Source organism: Canis lupus, chromosome 36 (genome assembly GCF_011100685.1).
Source record: "Canis lupus familiaris isolate Mischka breed German Shepherd chromosome 36, alternate assembly UU_Cfam_GSD_1.0, whole genome shotgun sequence".
Lineage (NCBI taxonomy): Eukaryota > Metazoa > Chordata > Mammalia > Carnivora > Canidae > Canis > Canis lupus.
In genome coordinates, this window is record NC_049257.1 from 25577946 (window position 1) to 25602467 (window position 24522).

Sequence of the window (24522 nt, forward strand, 5' to 3'; positions counted from 1 at the left end):
GCAATTTCACTTTCCATTTGCCTGAATTTAGAGATAAGCTGGAAAAGAGTTTAAAGAAAATTATGGGACAAAGGTGGGTGAGTACAACAGGTGGGCAGTAAAGATCAGGTCTTGGAGTCTAGCTGGCGAAAGAGTAATATAGCTACTCCTGCTTTCTTTGATTAATGTCAACAAAATATGTTTTCTCCACCCATTTATACTTTTAATCTGTATATATATTTAAAGAAATTTATTTTTTTTAAATATTTTATTTATTTATTTATTTGAGAGAGAACCCGCAAATGAGGTGGGAAGGCGGCATAGGGGGACGGAGAAGCAAACTCCCCACTGAGCAGGGAGCCCGATGCAGGGCTTGATCCCAGGACCCTGAGATCATGACCTGAGCTGAAGGCAGATGCTTAACTGACTGAGCCACCCAGGTACCCTGGTTTAAAGACATTTTTTATAGACAATCTGTAGTTTGGGTCTTATGTTAATAAATACCATGCTTTCTATTTGTTGCCCTGTTCTTTGTCTCCGTTTTTGTCTTTCACTCTTTCTTTGCCTTTTGTAGTTTCAATGTAGCATCTTGTATCACTCCATTTTCTTTCTTTTCTTTGACTATTGGTAATACTTTAAAAAAAATTTAATGATTGCCCTAGAATTTGCAGTATACGTTTACAAGTAATCCAAGTCTACTTTTTTAAAAAAGATTTTATTTATTTATTCATGAGAGACACAGAGAGGGAGAGGCAGAAATATAGGCAGAGGGAGAAGCAGGCTCCCCTCAAGGAGCCCGATACAGGACTTGATCCCCGACCCAGGATCACGACCTGAGCTGAAGGCAGATGCTCGATCGCTGAGCCCCCCGGGTGTCCCTCCAAGTCTACTTTCAGATAACACTATACCACTTCACAGTGTGAATACCTAATAATAATCAATACAATTGATTATTAATAATAATCAATACAATAATACAATACAATAATCTTATTCTCGTACCATATATCATCACTGTCATTCATTTCACTGATATATAAGCATGCTTAAACATATATACCTAACATATATACATAAGCATTCATAATTGAATACATTGTTGCTATTATTATTTTGGAACATCTGCTGTTAGATTAATTGAGAAGTTAACGGTTTTTATTTTACTTTCATTTATTCTTTCATTGATGATCTCCTTTCGTTGTGTAGATCCATGTTGCTGATCTATGTTACTTACCTTGAATCTAAAGAATTTCAAACTTTCTTGCAAGGCAGATCTACTGGCAACGAATTCACTCAATTATTTTTTGTCTGACAAAGTCTTCATTCCTCCTTCACTTTGGAAGGATAATTTTACAGGGCACAGGATTATAGATTGCTAGGTTTTTTTTCCCATCAACATTTTAAATATTACTCTTCACTCCTCTCTTGCATAGTTTCAGAGGAGAAGTTGGATGTGATTCTTACCTCTGTTCCACTCCAGGCAAGGTGTTTTTTTTTTTTCCCCCCTCCCTCTGGCTTCTTTCAGTGTTCTCTTTCTGTCCCCCCCCCCCCTTTTTTTCCTGTAGTTTGAATATTATATACCTAAGTGTAGTGTTTTGGGCATTTAACTTGCTTGGAATTCTCAGCGCTTCCTGGATCTATGGTTTGGTATCTGAGGTTAATTAGAAAGAAGTTCTCAAATCATTATGACTTCAAATATTGCTTCTATGTCTTTCTTTTTTCTCACTCTGGTGTTCCCATTACCTGTATGTTACACCTTTTGTAGTTGTCCCACAGCTCTTGCATATTGTTTTGTATTTTTCTCTTGCTTTTCAGTTTTGGAATTTTCTACTGTCATGTCTTCAAGCTCAGAGGTTCTTTCCCCATCCGTGTGCAGTCTGCTAACAAGCCTGTCAAAGACGTTCTTCATTTTTGTTACAGTGTTTTTGATTGCCAGGGTTTCTTTTTTATTCTTCCGTAGAATTTCCATTTCTCTGCTTATATTATCCATCTGTTCTTACAGATTATCCATTTTTTTTCCATTAAAGCCCTTAGGATATTAATTATGGTTTTTAAAAAAGATTTTATTTATTTATTTATTTATTTATTTATTTATTTATTTACGAGAGACACAGAGAGAATGGCAGAGACATAGGCAGAGGGAGAAGCAGGCTCCCTGTGGGGAGCTCGATGTAGGACTCCATCCCAGGACCCTGGAGTCACAGCCCGAGCCAATGGCAGGTGCTCAACTACTGAGCCACCCAGGCGTCCCTTAATTATGGTTTAAGACACAATTCCTGGTGTGATAATTCTGACATTCCTGTTACATCTGACTCTGGTTCCGGTGGTTGTTCAATCTCTTCGAACTGTGTTTTTTTGCCTATAGTTGCCTTGTAATTTTTGTGGAAAGGTAAATATGATGTACTTGGTAAAAGCAACTGTGGTAAACAGATCATCTTTAGTAATGTGGTGGTAAGGGGTGGGGAGGAAGTGTCCTGTGGTCTCTGAGAAGGTCTCGGCCTTTTAGCGAGCCTGTACCTGTGGACCGGAAACCTCACCAGTGCTTCTCAGTCCTCCTTCTCCCCACTTCGTTGGGATAGGATATTCGATATTTCTCTCCCGCCCCAGGTAGGGTTAGTCTTTAATATAATACCAGAAGGTTAGGCTCTGGTAAAAACCTCCTGAAGCCGACCTTGTTAAGAATAGAATGCTCTGATTTTTAAAATGGCCACTATCTCCTTTACTTTTTCAAAAGCATGAGGAGATTTTTCTCTGATTTTTATTGTGAGAACAGAGTAGAGCTCCTGGAGGTAAAATACACAAAACTGTGAGGGCCCCAAACAGCTGCCTTCCCACCCCTGGAGTTTTTAATCTGTCTTGTCCACACTGAGCCTTCAGCCATTCATCAGTTATAGTTCCGGTTTCCTACCCTGGCACTGATTTCCACATGGGTTTCTGCTCTAGCAAACTATGTTCCTCTGTATCCACCTTTCTCTATTTCTATATTTTGGAAGTGGTTTGCTCTGTGACCTTGCTTTTCTAGTAGATCTAAGTTGTTGATTTTTTTCAGCTTGTTTAGCTTTTTACTTTTCAGAATAGAGTGGTGACGTCTAAGCTCTTGCAGCTTGGACCACAGAGTGAGTCTCTGAAAATGCTTTGAAACTCAGATCATGTTGCTCCTCTACTCAAACAAAAACACCAAAAATATCTGTCAGTAGCTTCCCAGGATAACAGCCAAAATGCTTATAACGTCCCCTGAGGTCCCACATTGTCAGCTCCTTCTCCTCCCTGCCTGAGTTCATCTCTCTGAGCTCACCTCCTCCTACTGCCTCATTCCTGACACGTCAGGCTCGTTGCTGTCCTTTGACCAGGGCAGACATGCTTCAGACAAAGCCTTTACACTTATTGTTCCATTTGCCAGGGACGGTCTTCTAGGTAGCTCCACAACTCATTCCTACCTTCTTTAAGGCTGGTCAGGGTCATTTCTCCTTGTGAGGAAGCTCTGTTGTTGCCACAAGGTTTCTCAGTGAGATTAGAATCAGAGCTGGATGATTTGGTTGGGGGCATATATTGGCATCAGGCTATGGTGGCCTATAGAGACACTGCTTCAGCAGAAAACTGCCCTGCCTGGAAGACAGAACCTTCTAAAATGCCAGCACAGGACATCCTCCAATGGGCATGCTTAAAAAAACACAGACAGCATTAGCTTCTGTGGCCGTAAATGCAACTCCCCTTTCGTTACTTTATTTTTAGTGCTTTCAAGTCTAACCACTGACTCCTGCTGATTGATGCATTCTTTATTTTAGACATGCTATTGTGTTCAATCAATGGCAGTCAAGTCTTGCAAGCTAGGGAGCCCTTCTGTCCCTTTCTAAAGTGAAATTGCTCAACACATTTAGCTCCATTATATGTAGGCTTAAAAATTTAACTCTATTTCTGAGTTCATAGGGAATGCATTAGCTTAGAAGCAAAAAGGGGTATTAGAAGGGCACTTGACTGTAGAGGGCAAAAGAGGCACTCAGTCTATCAAAGTGATTCTCTTCCTAGGCTGAGCACAGGATTCTCGCAAAAGCCTGGCTCCTACCTCATACTTACTGACAAAGAGGTGGGCACTTTACATTTTAAAACTAAGCTGCTCTCCAAAGATAGTATTTGAATTCACACTTCTAACAAACAGTATGCAAGTGTACCTCCTCCCCTACCTTCTCCTTCATATTTACTGCTAAATCTTTTACCTAGGGTTTGCTCTTGGGCAAGAGCTCTGGTGAAATATATCATAGTAAAAATATACTTAAGTTATATAACACTTGCAAATGGTTATGAATATCACATAAACTGTGAAACATGCTGCCCCTGTTTCTGTGTATGGCGAAGAGAGAAGCATATCATACATTTACCCTCTCCAGGAAAATGCTTCCCCAAGCGATAGGGTATTACATGAAATGACCACGTGTTGATTTGTAGTTTATGTTAACTGACCGGTCACCATAGTAGAGCAGAGATTGACTGTGCTGTGTGTACGTAATTTACTTCAGATAAAGTAGAAAGGGATAGATTTAGAGTGACTTCAGGACATGATAATGTGTTTAGCTTTGAAATGAAATCAATATGTCTCTTGATCTCTGTGACTCTAAGTGTATTAACGTATAGCTATGCATTATAAATGAATGACAAGAAGATTAAACAAAATACATGTGAAAGCATTTTGGGAAATGGAAAGCACATTTTCAATCTGAGGGATGATGGGCCCCGCTGTACCATATTATAGGTTACATTACATCCCTCAAGTATATCTAGCACGGCTGAGTATTTTGATAAGATTTGAAGGGTCAACTCACAAGGAACCATTAGAAAATCATCTTTCTAGGGCCACTGAAATCACTCTTTGGTACTAGGAGGCCTTCAGAAAATGAATGGCTGTTAATTGTATTTTGCAAATAGTTTTTTTTATCTAGAACTCAGACTTGCTGTTTCCCTTACTCTATCCAGTGTATTGCTCAGTAAATAGCCCTCCAAATTAATATCTCCCAAGTTGGAGCTCTTTTTTTCCCATATCAGCACTCTCCAAATGTATTATCTGTAGTACTAGTATGAAACATATATTCACAGAGTTAACTTCATTTACGTATACATCATCACCCCTTGACCTACATCCCCTTCTGACCTGTAGTTGTGTCTCTCCTGTGCTCAACACACGGGAGGGGCTTTATTACTTCCTGATATTTAACTCATATTGCTTGATGACTATTATGTCTCACCTCCCAGACTAGACCATGATGTGTTTTCTATGTCTTCCAGAGTCCTGTCTTAGGTTTGAGCACAGCAGAGAGAAAAAGTGCTTTTCTGATACGCTGAACATTATTTGGAACTTGGTTCTATTCTGGGAATGTTCCTGGGTGAGATTAAATTCTATATCTTTCCAATTCCAGATTCTGTGAAAAACAGTAACAGCTACAACAACAAAAGACTGACAAGTTACATCTAAAACTACCAGCCACGTAAAGTTCTTTCAAGGAACGTGATACTAAAAAAGGCCCTTATGATCTGGTCGCCTGATTTTCCTTCAGGTTTTAACTTGGGAAAAGGTCAATGACTGGGCAAGATTGAGTCCTGGTGACCCAGATGAAGAGCCCCCAGTAGGAATTAGGGGCCAAGATTTATGTCCTGGCTTAGCCAAAGGCTGCTGTGTGAATTTAAGCAAATCACTTTGCTATCTGAAATTGCTCCTTCATCTTGAAGCTAAAGAGATTAGACCAGGATTCATATTCACAATTATTTGTGGGTCAGAGACCCCTCTGAGATTTTGCTGAAAACTATGGGCCTTTTTCCCCAAAAAAACACAAATACGTCTATAAATAGAATGCCAAGAGGGTCAGAGGCTCTGTAAAATCCACCCACATATTCCCTAGCGGACTTTAGAATGATTTTCAAGGTCTAAAGTATGTGGTTGAAAAAAAAAAAAAAAAGAATCTATTTGCATTTGTTACTCCCAGTGTGAATTAGTTTTAAAATGTGTATTTGAGCCATTTATGTCATTTGAAGTCATAATTACTTTTTTGCAATTTCAAGTACTTACAGCAGAGCAAATTTTTCAGTAGAAAAAAAAGATCTCTTTTGTGGATTAATAGCATCTCAGGGTCAGCGAGGTGGTCAGTCCCTCCTGCTACACAGTGCAGGCCTCCTTCTATGACCCATCTCAGAGACAGACGTGTAGCTGAGACTTGAACCCATGTGGTGATGAGGGCTCACTCACATTTATTGCTGGGCAAAGAGTTTCAGAATTGTCTTGTCTTTTTTGAGTTAACTCTGCCCTCCCCATGTAAATGTCTGCTACTGACCCTATTTCTGCCCTCAGGAGCCACATGAATTTTAATTCTTTTTCCAGTCTGTTAGGAATTCAATGGCAGCCTCTTTTGTCCTCTGTTAATTTTCTCTATGCCAGGCATTCCAGTTTCAAGTACAATTGTTCTAGAAAAGTGACTTCATAAGACTACTTTTAATCTCAATTACCTTCTTCAATGGAACTCTTGAAACAGCCCATAATTAGGCAGCATATTCCAGAAAAGGTCTGACAAACACATGGTTGGGCAGTAATTCCTTAAACTGCTAACTGCTGTGAGGAGTGCTGCCCATGCCACCAAGAGCCTGGTCCCTAAACAGGTGACTCTGCTGGGTCATGTTGGAATTGTGGTCAACTGAAACTCCTTTATCATCCATGGCGGCTGCCCTCATTCTCCGTTGTTTTAGAAGCAAAGTCACCTTCCTAGCACCCCTGCTCACCTGCACCTTACCCACATCAGCCTCTTCCCAGCTCTCGCACAGCTTTTGGAATGCTAGTTTTGTCTCTCATCATGCCATCTTTCCCTCCAAGTGCTGTGTTATCTGCCAATGTAAATAAGCCTGCCTCCCCCCTCCCCCACCCCCCAAATTAATTGATAAACATATTGACCCGTGGTTGCCAAATACAAACTTCCCTCTGTGGATTCATTATTCATGATTCTTCACTCAGTCACTTCACAACTTCATCCAACTGCGTGATCTGCAGAATGGAGAAGAGTGGGAAGATTATGTCCTGTTGGGGCAACATTTATTTCTTTCCTTTTCTTTTATTCAGTCTAGTTTCCTTTCCTCAAACTCTGTTGCTTTTTTTTTTTTTTTTTTCATTCCTTCATATGTTTCTACTGCACATCTTGGTCTTATATTTGTTTCCTTTTCCCGTGTTCCTTGGCCACAGGGGATGAAGCTCCGTTGTGTTTTTTGGGATCTCTGCCCTCTGCCTGTGTGCAGGGCTGGCTGCATCGGCTGGTCCCAGGAGGCTCTCTGCTGTGTGCTGGTGGGAGTCAGTCCCCAGCAGGCAAAGTGTTTAAATACATTCAGCAGGGGAAGAGGCTCTGAGGATTTTCTCAAACCCCCCGGACCCAGTTATTTTCTTCCAACTCCACAATTGCATTAATATTAAATGGAAGTCCAAAGAAAATATAGACACAAATTTATGTGTGTTTGGACATAGGAGGAGGGCATGGGGAGACAGAAATTATTAGATAATCCTCACAGACCTCACACTGTAATCTTACTACTATTTCATCTGTAACCAAACAATATTACTGATAGGAAAAAAAGATTGAAAACGCAAAGTAACCGACTGTCCATTAGCCAATGGAAAGATGACATGAATGTAAATTGCTCTGAGAACCAAAGAATGTGTGGGTCTGCAGAGATGTTCATGTTACCAACTCCTGTCTCATCAAATCTTTCACCTAGAAATAGTTACTGTCATACTTGAAAAAAGCTAAGGAAGACATCTTCCAAGGTTTGCCCAAGTGAGTGATTTTACTTTTAAAAAGCTTTCCTCATTTAAATGTGTGACCATTATTGGGTTATAAAATAGATTAAATGTGGGTCAGGATAAGCATGTAGGCCTATACTCAAGTAAGGGAAGTAGTTAACGGTTTAGTAACTTGGGCTTTTTGGTTACCATATTTTCATAATGCTTGAGCCCCTCAAATAAACAAATCAATGTTGCCATTAAGTTACTAACTCTAATTTAAATAACACTGTCTTAAACACAACTTTATTACTCTGTAGTTACCTTGTGGATGAAAGGATGAGCTCTGGAGGTCATAGAACCTTCCCCAATTGAGAGAGGTACAGACAATTTCAGCTTAGGAGAGTGACAGGTGGCTGAATGATTATTGTGCTTTAATATGTCAGAGGGAATCCCAACATTGTCTAAGCAAGGTTTATAGGTACTGCAAACCTATAACGAGTCCTAGAGAATGACAGGAAAATATTCGTCAATATCCAAAAAGGCTAAAGCTGAACATGAGTTAGGGTCTCCTGCCGGTGGAACTTTATGCCTTATTCACTATTCATTCAGTCAGCCATCAGTACATACTGAGGAAATACGATGTGTCATAACTTATCTTAAAAATACACCATCCTTATGACCTTGAACAAATCCCTTACCGTCTTCAAGTCTAAATTTTACCATCCAGGTATTTCTGTCATAGGTTTAGTGAGGTCTAGAACTAAGGTATATAAGACTCTAGCAGAGTCACTGATTGGATGTTTACTGAATAAATGAACTAACTCCCTTACCTTCTTAACATTTAGATCTCCCCTTCCCGTGCTGTTATTTATAATAATATAAAATAAATTCCATTTGTTAACAATAAATGTCTCTCTACAGTTTTGGGTCAACAGGAATTGTGAGTGATCTGTGCTTGTGGATGAAATCAAAGTATTTAAATATTATTACAACTGATCAAATATTTTTGCAAGATAATCCACCAAGCCCAAGGATGTCATTCTTTGCCAAACAGCACTCTGAGGCTTGCTGACTGCAGTACATGCAAATCTACACTTTTTTTTTGAGTTTCTTTGTTTCATAACAAACATGAGCAGTGACTTCCTTTCATTCATCAATTCTAACTGGAATACTTTTCAGTGACACTTAGAAAAATCTCATAAACCCATTTTCTAAAATACAAAATTTTTCATGTTCAGTAGCAATGCGTGGAGTGTCCACTGGGATGGTGTTTTAACAGAACAGACCCAAGTGAAACAGAAGGTAATTTTGTAGATTTTGAGTATGGTTGTGGTAGTTGCCTTCTGGTTTATACTCCCAAATGTGAAATTTTGAAAAAGAATAGGCCAAAGACACATACCAACTTACTTATTAATTGTATCAGTCATTTGCTCAATCAATATGAGTGAGTACATACCACCTGCCAGGTATTGTGCCCGGGACCCCGAACTGAAAGTGTATAATTTCGATATCAAGAAGTTTGCTCTAATGAGAAAGATATGTAAACAAATCAGTTCTATAAGGCAATTGATACAAGAGAAAGTGATCCAAGAGCAGTAGGGAAATATGAGAAAAATCTAGCCAAGTCCTGCTTGGGGAACTAGAAGAGCCTTCACAGAGAAGCAAGCTGAGGCGGAGACATGAGTAGGAGATGATGGGGGGGGTGAGTAGGAAGCTACTTGGCAGTGAGAAGAGAAAGAGAAGAGCATGGAGGCTTGAAGGAACCTGGAGCGATCAAGGAATGTGCAGGAGTAGGTTGGTGTCCTTCACTCTAACCCATAAATAACCATGGAAGGGGAAGCAGGAAGGCCTGGGACAATAGGGAAGGGCCAGATCTATAAGCCTGTGTGGCCGGCAGAGGGGTGTCAGGGTTTTGCCTCTCTGTGGGCTGTGGGGGAAGTTACTGAAGAATTTAGTATACAGAAGTTTCGTAATCAGATGAATATGTTCTTATTCCTGAAGGAGACTAACAATATTGTGATTCTTTTGTTGTTTACAAGTTACAGGCATGGCACACACACCCCTTTGTTCCTAGGGGTTTCTTCAGTGGTTCTCATTGTAATGGAATTCAGGGATGCCAAAAGAAATATTTGAACTAAATGATATATCAGAATTATAATAAGAGCCTATGAGCAGATTTTTAGTTAACAGGTTTTTAATAGGCTGTGATGCAATTCTTAATGGAGAAGATTTAATTATAAAGGAAGCACGTCTCCAATGGAAATTTGGCTGGGTGTGTTTTTATTTCTCCTTGAATTAAAAGGTTTATATAGGGTTAGATGGTTGAAATTCTTGGAGAAAACACGTATACACCAGGGCAAACTTTCCACTGACTCTCTTTATTTCTTGCAGCAAAGCACTGAATCTGCTAGAAATAAATTTCACTTATATAGAGCATAATTTTTTATAATTTCAGGGGTTAAGCATCTGAAAGGCCAGAATGAATCAGCATTCCCTGAAGAAGAAGAAGGTGTAAACGAAAGAGAGGAGCAGTGGGAACATTAATTACGGGTCTGCAGCAAGAAGGCTTCTTGGGAATAACTGAACTATTAACTTTCTGAATATCCCATGGAAGGCCACTGCTTGACTTCCAGAAGCATTCTCCACCTCTGCTCTCCACACTCATACAGTAGTAATACACCTCCTGGGAAGCTCTCCTTGATTGAACTTTAGAACTAAGTACAGATTGTGCGAAATTACTTAAAATTAAAGAATAAACATTTATTTTATGGTGATATTTCTTTTTAATGATATCTGCATAGACATTTGCAAACATGTGAGTGTTCTAACTTTAATAACTGCCGAGCTTAATCCCTGATGTCCTACTGATGTGGTCTGCCTTCTAAGGTCAAATGTAAATAGCTTCACTTTAAGAGTAAAAAATAAATATTAAATACATTTAGACATGAGTGTGTGTCTGGGTTTAACTTACAGAGGAATGTTTAACGAAACTTTTAAGTTAAGATTGGCATTTATCATGTTTCTGTATACAGAACGGTACATGGTATTTATTTCAAAATGATGAAGAAATGCCCAATTTCATGATTCAAAAGATTGTAATATAATGGTCTTTAGATATTGAACATCCGTTTCCCTCCAACATGCTAATGGTTAAAGGACTGCGAAATTCTCATTTTTCTGAGCTGTGAGAGAGATATTTGTCAGCATCTCCACTAGGTATTATGAAACAAAAATGCTAAATCTAAAATAAAATATGCCCAAATCTCTCCTTCCACTTTTTTGGCTATTACTTGAAATGCGAGCTATTTCCTATCGCATTTTAAGAAATCATTAGAATTTTATAAATCTATTATTATCAAATAAGAAATTCCATTAATCCATGCATATAGTTATTCATTAATTCAATAACTATTTTTAATGAGTCTACCTCCACCAAACGACTTTGGGGTTATAAAAATAAAGGAAAGATAATTTCTCATCCTTACAACTGGCAGAGAAGATAAAGCATCAGCATAAAGCAGGTTTTCCAGGAAGGTAGACACATATTTATTGAAGAGGACTTTTGGTTTTTAAAGTTCTGGCTTTGGGCAGCCCGGGTGGCTCAGAGGTTTAGGGCCACCTTTGGGCCAGGGCTTGATCTTGGAGATCCGGGATTGAGTCCCACGTCAGGCTTCCTGCATGGAGCCTGCTTCTCCCTCTGCCTGTGTCTCTGTGTCTCTCATGAATAAATAAGTAAAATCTTTGAAAAAAAAAAAGTTCTGGCCTCCAGGACAATACTAATTATTTTTTAAAGATTTTTATTTACTTATTTATTTTAGAGAGAGCTCGTGCATGAGCAGGGCGAGGGGCAGAGGGGGAGGAAGAGAGAAAGAATCTCAAGCAGACTCTGTGCTGAGCATGGAGCCTGATGCAGGGCTCCATCTCACAACCTGAGATCATGACCTGAGTGGAAAGCAAGAGTGGGTCAATTTAGCTGACTGAGCCACCGAGGCATTCCATTAATTGTTTATGGCATTTAAGGTAAAGTATCTATGCCACAAATTTAGTAAGGATGATGGAATGCCCAGTTTGGTTCCCACACTCATGATATTGGTGAGGTTCAATGTGTCATGGATGAAAAAAATGAAAATATTTCTCAGAAGTCAGTAAAGAGGGAAATTAAGACTGGAAGGAAAAAAAATGTGAAATCCACTGTGGAATGTTATATCAAGATTCAAAGAAGTAAAACTATCGTTTTTATCTTTAATGCAAGCTTTATAATATAGAAATTAAGAGAAATATGTGAATCAGACAATGCATTAGAGATAACAATCATTTTTCTTAGTATATTTTCCTCAAGAAAATAAATGCAAAACTCATGGATAAGTAGTATCACCAAGTATGAATGAGTACTCTGGTTCCAAGTGTCTTTCCTCCTTCATGTCCTCCTTTCCTTCCTTCCTTCCTTCCTTCCTTCCTTCCTTCCTTCCTTCCTTCCTTCCTTCCTTCCTTCCTTCCTTCCTTTTTGTTCCTTCCTCTCCTCCTCCCCACCCCCACCCCTAGCCTTTTATGGGTTTTTTTGTTGTTGTTTTTAAGCCAGTTTCAGTCAATACTTTCTGGAGTTTCTAGATCACCTGCTGTGACTATTTGATTTCCTAAATTTCTTTCTACTTAAACATGATTAAGGCACAGATTTGTTTTACATGATTTTTTAATTTTTTGTGTTTGGAAAACATTCTGATAGCACTTCAGATTATTTGAGATACCCAAGGTGCTAAAAAATAAAAGTTTGCTCTTCTCTTTCCTTGAACACACTTTCAATTTCTTTTCTTTTCTTTTCTTTTCTTTTCTTTTCTTTTCTTTTCTTTTCTTTTCTTTTCTTCTTTTCTTTTCTTTTCTTTTCTTTTCTTCTTTTCTTTTCTTTCTTTCTTCTTTCTTTCTTTCTTTCTTTCTTTCTTTCTTCTTTCTTTTTTTTTTTTTTTTTTTAGGATTCAGACAAAAGAAGCCAAAGCTTTTGCTGACTTTGTAACATCATTTGGGTAAATAAATAGCATGGCTTCTGGATTCTTCTGTTCTCTATTAAAAACACAAAAATATAAAAATTAAAAGCATAAGTTTTCCTTAGGAAATGTTGGTTTATTCCATTCTGTTCTCTACTCTCAAAACAGAGATTACAATTAAAAGCATAAGTTTTCCTTGGGAAATATGTTGGCTTTCTCAGAAACCTGAAGGAAGCCAGCTGAGATAATGGCTTTTCAGTTTCCTTTTCACACAATTATAGTTTACAACAAATTTTTTTCAAGAAGACAACTTGGCTTCAGTTTGGCTGAATGGTTAAAGAAACTTTCTGAACAAAACAAAACAAAACAAAAACTTTATCTTTCCCAGACACATTTATAATATAATAGTTAGTAGCTTTGAGTCGCTTCAGCTTGGGTTCAAATTCAACCTCTTTCAAATTTTAGACTCAGTTACTCCATTTGTAAAATGGGTACCACCATACTTACCCCTATGGGTTATTGTAGAAATTAAATAAGATACATTAAAATGCTTAGTCTAGCTTAACGAGCATTTAATAACTGGTGCCTATTATTATGATCAGGGTGGGAAAGGACCTGATGCTATCTATCCAAGCCTTACCCAAAACACGATCCTCTTCAACATCACAGACCAGTGATTGATCCCCTCCCTTCTTTAATAACACCAGCTGAACCCCAAACCCAGCCACAGAGCTCTGTTCTCTGTGTGAAACTCTTTTTCCTGTCCTTCACCTCCTTGATCACAGCCATTCAACCCTGTGATGTCATCTCGTACGTGGCCTCATCTCTATGTAAAACACCACCAGGTCTTCCCAACCTTTCTCATCATCCTGGCCACTTGCTATGGATCCTCTTTAATTGTGTATACTGAATCTAAGAAAGGTTGTGTCAGGTAGATATGTTGGATTTTTTCCCTAATCTCCCTAAACATGAGAAACTGAAGCATAGAGTGTGTCAGGGCAGAGCAGAATTCTAGGCCAGGGTTCTTTCTACTAGACAGTAATATTGTAAGCCTCTTCTCTTCCCAGAGTGGGCCAGGGTAAGGGTCTTTATAAAAAACAAAATTCTGAGACTTTTTCTGTTCTTAAAAGTGTTTTCACCATCCATTTTAAATTTTAATTCAGTTATGGCAATGTTTTCTACATCGTGGAAACTGATTATTTTGTGTCGGTAAGGGACAAATTACTTTTATTTTCATATTTATAAATTGTCATAATACATATTAGAAAAGACACTATTGGTGCTCCAAACCCGTGATTTTATAGCTATTATTGCTTACAATGAGAAGTAGGCAAAGGAGGGAACTCAAAGGAGCCTGGGAATTTGAGGAAAAACACTGGAGAAAGTAAACTAAAATGGTTTTGGATTTATCTTCATTTTTTGTTTCTTACTGTACAAATAGGACTTAGCATCTTTTCCCTTTTGTGTTATGTTTAGTAACAAGGACCCTAATGTGAAGGAATGAGCACAGTGAACCCTAGAAGTATATGTCACTAGGATGAGAATCTTAGAAGGAGAAGAATATTAGAATATGTTTGGCAAATGATTCATCATCATTATTCAGAACAAGGATTTGACAGCAAATAATAGAAAACCCTGCAAACAATAGCATACAGGCTTATTTATGTCATGAGATTAAACATCCAGGACTAAAATTGTGGCTCAAGACTCCAATGGGCATACAGACACTTTTCATTTTCCTTAATATTCTCAAAAGTTGTAACTTCATGCTCCCAAGAGAGTTGCTGCTCCAGGCATCCAGTCTGTTCTGAGCAAACAGAATAGTGGGAAGAGAAAGGCAAAGAATGTAGCAGAGAAGCAAAGCTATCTCAGAGCCCCCCAACTACTGTCTTATGGACCAGAGCTGTGCCACAAGACCAGCCCTTGATGCAAAGGAGTTGGAGAAAGTAAATACTTTTTTACGCTGCATTTATTTATTTTGAGAGAGAGTGTGTGTGCACATGCACATGCATGCAGCGGGGAGGGGCAGAGGGAGAAGAAGAGAGAATCTCAAGCCGACTCCCTGCTGAGCATGGAGCCTGATGTGGAGCTCGGTCTCACCCCTTGCCCCTGCCCCTGAGATATGACCTGAGCAGAGAAATCAAGAGCCGAACATTTAACTGAGTGAGTCACCCAGGTGCCCCAAAAGTATTTTAAACCAGGAACCTTGCGACCTTCCAACTCAGTCAAGGTTCTCTTTGTAAGTTTTGAAGTGACCATCATATCAGCTGAGCAACGAGCAATATCTGCTTCCCAAATGAGCAAAATTCAGGGAATTTCTTCTTCCCTGGGGTATCCAAAGGAAGTATAGACTATTCAATACATGTCGAAGAGTTAAAAATATTAATACTTACTAGGTATTTTTGCTATTTAAAGTGCATAAATTAGGTTAGTGTTTATGATAGGCGGTAGTTAGATAGGAAAATTCAGATGCCCTGAATTATTCTACAGTATTTTTCATGGGATAATTTGGTGTCCATTATAAAAGGATGTTCTAGAAACAAGAGACCAATATTCTAGTTTATTATTTAGTAAATACATATGAATGAATGCTGAGGACACAGGTATTACTAAGATAGTTAAGGTCCTCAAATCCATGAATGTATATTCTAGTGTTTGAAGACTGCTCATACTCATGTGAATTAATACGTAAATTATTATTAATAATAAATAAATGAAATCATGCCACATAGTGATACATTCCTGGAAGGAAATAGAATGAGGTGATATGGTGGGGCGTCTGGGTGGCTGACTCCGTTAGACATCTGACTCTTGATTTCCGCTCAGGTCATGATCTTAGAGTTGTGAGATCGAGCCCTATGTTGGGCTCCCCACTCAGCGTGGAGTCTGCTTCAGATTCTCTCTCCCTCTGCCTCTGCTCTTCCCCACCCTTGTGCTTGTGTGCCCATGTGCACTGCTCTCTCTCTCTCTCTCAAAATAAATAAATAAAATCTTTAAGAAAAAAAATGAGATGATGTGGCACAGGATGGCATCTCCTCGTTGATCATAGCTGTGTGACATTGGGGAAACCCTTCAATCGAAACGGGCTTCAGTTTTCTGAGGAGTCAAATGTAGAGAGTGATACGAGGAGGTGGATCAGAGGATCCTAGGAGGCTCCTTCCCACTCTGAGATCTGTGTCTCCCCTCTGATTCTCTTTCAGGAACTGCAGACACGCAGCAAAGGAGAAAAGAAGAGACAGGAATAGACAGAAAAGAGCAGCATTAAGAGAGAATGGAATCAGAAGAGGAAGGGGTATCTCTGTATGGTTGTATGACAGTCAACAGGACAAAATTGTTGTCATTAAGAAATATACACCCATATGTACGTATGTATTTAGCAACGTTAGCATTGTAACCAATTATATTTTCTGTCTTTTAAAACTTCCCCTTAGAAGATGATCTAAAAAAAAATGGTGATCATTTTTTCATTTGTTGTTGTGGTAGTGTTTTCCTTAAGATTTAAAAGTCCTTGCAAGAAAAATTTCCTCCTACAAATCACTAATTGGATAATTTACTCTATCCTAGCACTCAGGCTTTGTTGCTATTAAGTCGCATACCAGATTTTTCCCTTTACAGAGATTTATGTGACATGGTATGAAATTCTCTGGAACTTTTCCACGGGGTTCTGGAATAGTTTGTTATTTTACTTTTCTCCACCAGGTGCAAAATGGGTTGATAACAACCAGAAGCTGACTTGTCAGTGCTGTTGTGCTCCAGTGGGAGCTTGGAAAAATACCAACACAAAACCACCACCACCACCGCCACCAGCGTCACCTCCACCTGCATCATTGTGTGTTATTTTCTCCCTCTTGGATCGCCTTCTGAAGCACTTTAGATATTTGATGCATAAATATTGACACGTTTTTCAGAAAATTTTCCTTTGTTTTATTTATTTTTCTGATTATTTATGCTATTCTATGTGCCAAGTTCTTCCTTTTGGTTTTATTTTTCTCTACTACTAAAAGGGAGATCTTGAATTTGGGTGACTTTTAAGTGATTCATTTTTAGTTTTTCTAAGTCTGGAATCTGAGCCTTCCTTTACAATAGAGAAGCTTTCAAATATATTTCCTTTTTTCTTCTCAAATTTCATCATATTTATTTACTCTTCTGTTTCTTTTTCAAATCCATTGGTCTTGATTCAATTTAGTTCCACAAATACCTATTAATAATTTACTACACACTGACCATTTTTCAGTTATAAAAATGTAAAGGGTATTATTATTGTTGCTGCCCTCCTGCCAGTTAATATCAGTTCAGTTCTTTATAATTAATAAAGTGGCCTCATCTATGTTTCTCAGTTAATAATCACATTAAATATATATGACAGTTAGGATTCAGTTTATAGATCAGAGAACTGGAGTCCAAGGAAAATAAATGGCCCTAAACGAATTAATAATCCAGCAAACCCTTTTACTAGCTGATGTTCTTTTTGAGAAATTGTGATACTTTTTAGGATGGAAAAGCCCGTCTTCCTTAGAAACCAGAGCTTTTTGCATTTTCTTAGAGTGTCTTGTAGACTGCATTCTACATTTCAGACCTAAAAGCACGGGGGTGGGGAGCGGTGCGGGGTGGGCGGGAATAATTTTGTTAGAGGTGCTGGAATGGAAAGAAGCACCTGAGTTCTACTTTAATTCTTTGATTGACCTCAAACTAAAATGACCTTTGCCCAATAAAAGAGGCAAATTTGAAACTCCTTTTAAACTACGTGACTCACTTAAAAATATTTTTTTATATGTAAATCTGTGCTTTAAAAAAACAATCTTTAATATCTAAAAAGTAGGAGAGAATTACTGAGTTTATGCCACTGTTGGGTACAATCTTTTCTTAAAGAAAAAGGCATCGATCTTTTTAAGTTTCTTTTCCTTGATTTCTAATAAATTGAAAAATCACCTCACAAATTGCTATTTTTTGTTATGGCCTTCCCCTTTCTCTACACCCCTGTCCCCAGGATCTGAAGAATACTAATTTTTACTTACCACTCCCAGATTTGTATTACCCAAAAAGTAAAAATAATATAAACAAGCATAATTACCATAGACTTAAATGCATAATTGTGAAATAAAGTATGGCTCTTAGGCATTAGAAAACAGTATGTTAATTAATGAGGAACCACAGAGAACATTCTAACTGCTGCTCTCCTCAAGCTAACTGAGAAATCAATTTATTGATATTTCAAAATCCCTTTCTTTTCTCAAGAGTAGCGATAGGGTTCAGGACCCACCACTGCAAAAACACAGCACCTTGGCACAGTGAATATTGTCGACTGAAGGAGTTTGAGAAAATGGCAGAAGCAGGAAGGTCAGCTTCCCTCTGCCCTTCTCCCTGAAATGGGCCATAAAACCCTCACGTGAGAAGTGCTTTATGCCCAAAAGAGAGGAGCACCCTTGTCTCTGAAGACAAAGGGACTCAAAGAAGAATCCAAACAAGAACTTATCCTAAGTTCCCCCAGTTTACTGCACTGACCTCATACTCCTTAACTCATCTTGGTCTTCCACGACCGACCCCATTCTTCCTCAACCCTAGCACAAAACACTCAGATCTGTTTCTTTGGATCTTCATTTCCTGATGAGGGCTCCCATGTCATGTAAAACTTATATTAAGTAAATCTGTATGCTTTTTTCCCTATTATTCTGTCTTTGTCAGTTTAACTTTTCAGACCCAGCCAGAAACCTTTTATCGCTCTTACAGTAGCAAAGGTATAGCATGGGCTTAATATGAATCAAAATGATGGGATGATAAGAACTTAAAAAAAAAAAAAAGCTCATAGCTGTTTGACCATCTCTCTAATAATTGCAGGAGAATATCTTCTCTTTCTTCTTTATTTTTTAAAGAGACTGGCATTTGCCGAGGCACTGTCGTAGATGGGCAGGTTACATGACACTTCCCTGCAGCATAAATTCTGTGGATGTTTCTCTAATCATACTAATTACATTACCAGATGTTCTCATCTTTCTTCTTTTGCCTTAATGGGACATGAATTTCCTATTTTGAAATTGCCACTTATGTGTTATATTTGTCAAGTGTTTTAAACACTATCTGGTCCTTTATTTGCTTTTGAAAACACTCAGTGGTCTAAAACTTGAACTTGACGTGAAGGCCAGGGATGACCGGGGTAGGAGTTATACTGTTAATTATACTTCTACTAACTATACTGTACTAGCGCAGTTATCTTGGACTTTCACAGGATGCCAGGCTTGAGCTGTCTATTTTCATTGTCACTATAAATAGAGTTTTCATAGGAAGCAGTTCACTGGAACAAATTATTTCGCTGGAACCCATTGCTAGCTAAATGAGATTCTTAAAAATAATTCTTAAGAGTATGGGCAGAGAAGTATTAGAAATTAGACATTGTCATCATAAACTACCAAAAGCTGTGTTGGTAGAAGATAATCTAATGCAATATTCTGGGGGAAAATAATTGCCAAAATCAATAAATTTTGATTTAAACTATAAATAAATTTGTATGCTTTTCTCCTATTAATGAATTACTGTTTACAAACCTTTTTTCTTTCATTGTGTAATGTGGAGTTAAAATATTTTTTTCTGTTGAGGAGTATATATATATATATGAATGTGTGTGTGCAGAATTTATACATATGTGTGTATACATGTATATGTACACATGTGTATATACAAAATACATGTGTACAAATGCATATGTATAAGGTAACTGCTGAAATAAGAAAGGAAACCTTTTATTTTTTATTGTTATTGTTATTATTATTATTTATTCCTGAGAGACATGGAGAGGGAGAGCCACAGGCAGAGGGAGAAGCAGGCTTCCTGCAGGGAGCCTGATGTGGACTCGATCCCAGGACCCCGGGGTCACGCCCTGAACCAAAAGCAGATGCTCACTCAATGAGCCCCCGAGGGGTCCCAAAAAAGGAAACTTTAAAAAGAGAAAACAATTTTAACCCCTTTGCTATAAAGCACAGAGACCAAAGCCCCAGGCAATCAATACTTCCCTAGTTATCACTTCCAGGGGGTTCTGCTAGAGAAGGGGGGGTGAGAAGGAGGGAGAGCGGAGGAGAGCAGACCCAGGGGAGAGTGAGGCCGGGCGGGGAAGGCCAGCCCTGCAGCCTCCTGTCCCCGGCCACCCAGGGCCTAGTGGCCCCGGCCCAGGCTGCCAGGCCATCTCCATCTGAATGCGCCTTTTGCACGCCGCCTATTTCTCGCAGTCTCCTTTCTCCCGGGTGGGTTTAAAGATCCTGGTTTCAGTGTTGACCCACTTGGCTTCTAGGTTGCATCTGATTTACCACATTTAGTGGACGCGTCTGTTTATGGGCAATTTCCTCATTATGAAAGGTCCTCTCCTTTTTTTTTTTGTTTTGTTTCCTCCAAAGAAAGACCTTTTTGTGTTGCTAACGAAGGCGCTCTCTGAAACCCCTGGAGTTTGCTGGAGTGTGTGCCTGTAGTTTTCCTTTTGAGAAACTGCTATTGTTGCTTCTAAGTGCACCTGGATGTCTAATACCGTGTTTTATTTAACAAGCCATCCTGGAAGTCTAAAAGTCATTGTTATTTTATCTTTATGCTGATAGTTTTCTTCCTGACATTTGCATTAAACAATTTCCCCTAGAATCCAATGTCTACAGGACATATATCGACATTACATATCAATAGAGGAGTCTTGTCTATAAATATGTCTATACCTCAGTCTACTGTACCTCCATGTCTCTCTCTCTGGCATGTCTGTAATTGTGCCTTTCCTCTCCTCCAGCAAGGACATAAATTGTGCAGTTGATGATAATGTGCTCTCTCCTGTAGAAGCGCCAGCCTACTCCTAACTCGGAGAAATTTCCCCATCCTGTGGACTCTTAGGATATTGCTACTGAAGTGAAAGCCATGCTGTGTTCTTGCAACTATACTCAGGAATTCATTTGATAAGAAGAGGATGATTCCTTTAAAGGGGAATTTTTACAGCTCGTACTATCTCTGTTTAGAAGACACTGTGCCGGGTATTATTGTCAGCATCTTACATGGGCCATTTCATCTCATCATTCTAGAAATTCTGTAGACTAGAGACTCTTATGTCTCCACCTCACAGAGGGGGAAATGGAGGCTTGTCCAAGATCACAGAGACCACGACGAAGTCTGAAATTGAACTGAGCGTCAAAATCAGTCCCTTGGATAAAATATTTCTTGCCTCAGGTCTTCCACATAAAATTCGACAAGAAATAATGGTATTATTAATATAAAATAATAACACGAATTTACGTTCATTGAGAACCAACAGTGTGTCAGGTACTGCCCAGATCCTTTAAATATTCCTCATTATTTTGCCATTCTCTCCAAGCCTTCATGGTAAGAGGTTAGGAAACGTTAAGGTCAACAGCTAAAAACATACTGTGAATTGAGGTCATTCCTGTTCCGAAGCTTACGTGGTTCCCACTATTAATCATCAAGCCTATAAGAAATCACCCCAGAAATGTAAGCTTTTCTCCTTAGCAAATTTGGTAAGATCAGCTACAATTAATATACCTCTGCACCAGCAGCTCCATCTCCCCAAGGGTAGACAAGAGACAGATGGGGAGATCTTAATGGTTCTCTCTTATAATTCAGGTTTGCTTTTAGTAGCTATTAAGTATTAATTAAGAATTAATGCACTCCCATGTGTCTGCTCTGAGAAAAAAAAAACACAAATGGCTTTTTGGAATTACTTAGATCTAAAGGGCTTGAAAAGTGAGTCTCATTTTGATCGAATTAACTAGAGATGTCATCTGAAAAGGATTAACTCAATCACCTACCAAACACTTCAGACAAATAAAAACTTTTCCTGCCTGCCTTCCTTCATGAATTCATTTTTACTTATTCCATAAACATTTTCTAACCCCCCCATGTGTAGGGCTCAGTGCTTCCTTACCTGCAGATCTGGCGGCAGGTGTGCGCCCTGGCAAGCCACCGAATTCCTGCACCGCACGGTGTTCCCGCAGCGGAGGGCCCGGCCCCTGGGCGGAGAACTGAGGGGAGGCTTTCTGGGAGGGCTGACCTGTGCCCAGATGCGGGGGCGGGGGGCAGGGGTCGTGTGACAGGTCAAGATGCCAAAGGCCCTTGCGGGGAGGCACCGCCTGCCGGGGCCAAGCAGGAATCCAGGACCAGGGAACGGTGAGGTGAGGGAGAGCTGCGGCCCAACACAGCCTGGGCTTAGACGTGTGTGTGTGTGTGTGTGTGTGTGTGTGTGTGTGTACTTGTGTGCACGTGTGTGTCCGCGCTTCGAGTGTGAGGCTAAGGAGTGGAAGGTCCACGTGCAAGCTGTGCGCCAGGGCTCCCGGCTCTCCGCCCAGCGGCCGGGCCAGGCCTCGGCGCCCCACGGCCTCCCGGGGCAGGTGCCAGGGCCCAGGGCCGGCCCAGTGACGCTGAGCAGGACCTTCACACCTCTGGAGGGTCACAGAAGCAGCAACGGAAGGGGAGGAAGGAGAACAAAGATGGGGAGGAAAGGGGGCAGCAGGAGGGGAAGGCGGGAGGCGCAGCCCAAGGACTTGCGGCCTCAGGCTCTGCGGGCAGGTCGCGACCCCTGCAGGACAGGCTTCCCGTGCTTAGATTGCTGGGGAGCAGCCGGGGAGGGCCCAGCCTGCGTGGGAGACTGACGCACTGAGGGCGCCGGGGAAAGGAGCAGAGCCGAGCTGGAGGCCGAGCAGGCCGGGCGAGGTGGTGCACGCGGCCAGCGGCTCTATTGCGGAGCCAGGAGTGGCCCGCGGGCTTCCAGGGGAATGTGACGTGGTCGCGGCGGGCAGGAGGCTGCAGGCAGGCCCTCGAGCACCAGGCCCTCGGCGTGGGGCCCGCGGGCTCGCTTCCCAGTCCTTCTGGGACTAGAGCCACGTTGAAAGCGGGAACGTGGAGCCTCTTGTCCGGTGTGGAGAGAAGCCGCCTCCCGTGGGCGCTTGGTGGGGCTCGGGGGTCCCCCCAGCACCTGCTAGGCCTCGCCCGGCGATGGGCTCGAGCCGCCAGTTGCCTTCCTGGCCAGCTGCAGCTGGGGGGCTGGTCGGGGCCTGCGGGTGCCCTGGGGGGCGGCCACCCTTCACCTACGAAGGTCCACACTGAACTCCGGGTGGGGCTGCTTGAATCACACACTTTGAGGTCACATGTTAAACGTGCAAAACCATTCTGTCCGCAGGAATCAAAGGCAGCGTGGCCGCTGCAGCACAGGACGCCGCCGTCCTGCGAAGAGCCGGGCCCTGGCCCTCGGGGCCGCCTCTAGAGACCAACGTCGGGGTGTGGAACGCAGGGGAGAAAGGCAGGTGAGGGATCTGGAGCGCGGAGAAGGCACGCGAGGGCCTCCCACAGCCACCAGGAGCCTCGCTCAGCTGCAAACCCGGCTCTTGCGCTGAGCAGCCGTGCCACCTGCCACAAGTTAGTGCCCCCTCTGCCACGACTCCTCACCCACACACGGGGACAGCGAGTCCTCGGAGGGCACTGATAGGGAGTAGGAGAGACAACGTCAGAACGGGAAGTTAATGCCATTGCAGGACTGTAAGAACCTATAAGAACCCCTAAATAACTGTGATCTTCAATTATCAGGGATAGAAAATGCATCAGCTTGAGATGCAAAGGAAGCTCCCCAAACACCACAAATCGTAAGCAAATAACCTAGACATTGACTAATGTCACTAAAAGACCAGTGGCCCCAAATAGAGCTTTCAATATACATGTTGATCCAGAAGGACTGTATCTGAAATATTTGGGATTCCCTCCGAAGAAATGCCGCATATGTAGTGGAGGACATTAGGAGGTGTTTGGTTTTGACTCTAAAATATATATGGTCTTTACGGTTTAAGGCTCGTTCTAGGTGGTGGATAGGCTTTGTGATATTTAGAAAAGCAACTGGAGGACAGAAGGCTTAATATAGCTTCCAAAGGAAATAGGTGTTTTATATCTAAATCGTATTTCAGAATTAAAATATGGCCTTTGGGAGCTTTTTGCTCCTTGCGGAAATCTATCACGGAATCACACGTAAGGTAAAAATTTCAGTTAAATGTCATGTATCTGATGAATAGATGCATTTCTATATTTTGATGGAGTGCTTCGCAGCCTGGGAGGCGGAGTCTGAGAAGGGACACACAGGGAACCAATTATTCTTAATTCAATTAGCTGAAACTCTTCAGGTCTTCACCTTGATTTGATACACTTTGCTTCTTTAATATTCTCCACTGTTACCTTGGTCGCATCGTTCTTCACAGAGCTTTCCTGTCCACTGTGCTTCTGCTCCACCCTATGCAGATAGAGGAGAAAGAAAAAGGGGTCTTGGGTGCCAAGAGAGACCTAGAAGCAAATCCAGTCTGGGTCGGATTGGGCTTCCTTCCACGTGGGACCTGGCCTTATGCTCTTTCCCTCGGTCTTGGTTTCCTTGTCATATCGATACCTACTTTGCTGGAGTATTGGGGATTAGAGTTGATACGCGTTGAGGGTTAATACAGAGGCCGTACATGGAAAATAGGCAACGAGTATGAGCTTCTTTATTATTTGTAAAGAAAGTGTCAACTCGTGTGCAGTTGACTCAAAGAAGTCTTAAAGGCCCTGAAGATTTTACCCTCCTTAATGCTCGGAGCTGCATGTTACTTGCCCCTGGTTACTTTTCTATGCGGCATTTTGGTCATTATGTGTAGGAACGATCTCCACAATGAGATACGACATTTATGGAGATAAGATTCAGCTTTTCAGATTCCCGTCAGCAACACGCATCTGGCCATGAGCTTGCGGATAACAGCCCAATGATAGATGTCCAAAGGGTATTTCCTTAATAGAATGAAAATTATTTTCTGAGAGGACTCCTATCAGAGCTGG

The 24522-nt window shown here is 40.7% G+C and overlaps 1 protein-coding gene across 4 annotated transcripts in view; it reads left to right on the forward strand.

Moving 5' to 3' along the window:
• Positions 1-19229, forward strand: part of PPP1R1C (protein phosphatase 1 regulatory inhibitor subunit 1C) — a 118108-nt gene extending 98879 nt beyond the window's left edge. For 2 of the 4 annotated variants that reach the window (XM_038585036.1, XM_038585037.1), the window contains exon 5: positions 15906-19229. In XM_038585036.1, the coding sequence (XP_038440964.1) occupies positions 15906-15970 (65 nt within the window). In that variant the 3' untranslated portion in view covers positions 15971-19229. Of the gene's footprint in view, positions 1-10181; positions 10675-15905 lie in introns of those variants that run through there. The other 2 variants (XM_038585038.1, XM_038585035.1) reach the window with 1 other exon arrangement.
• Positions 19230-24522: the final 5293 nt, after the last annotated feature.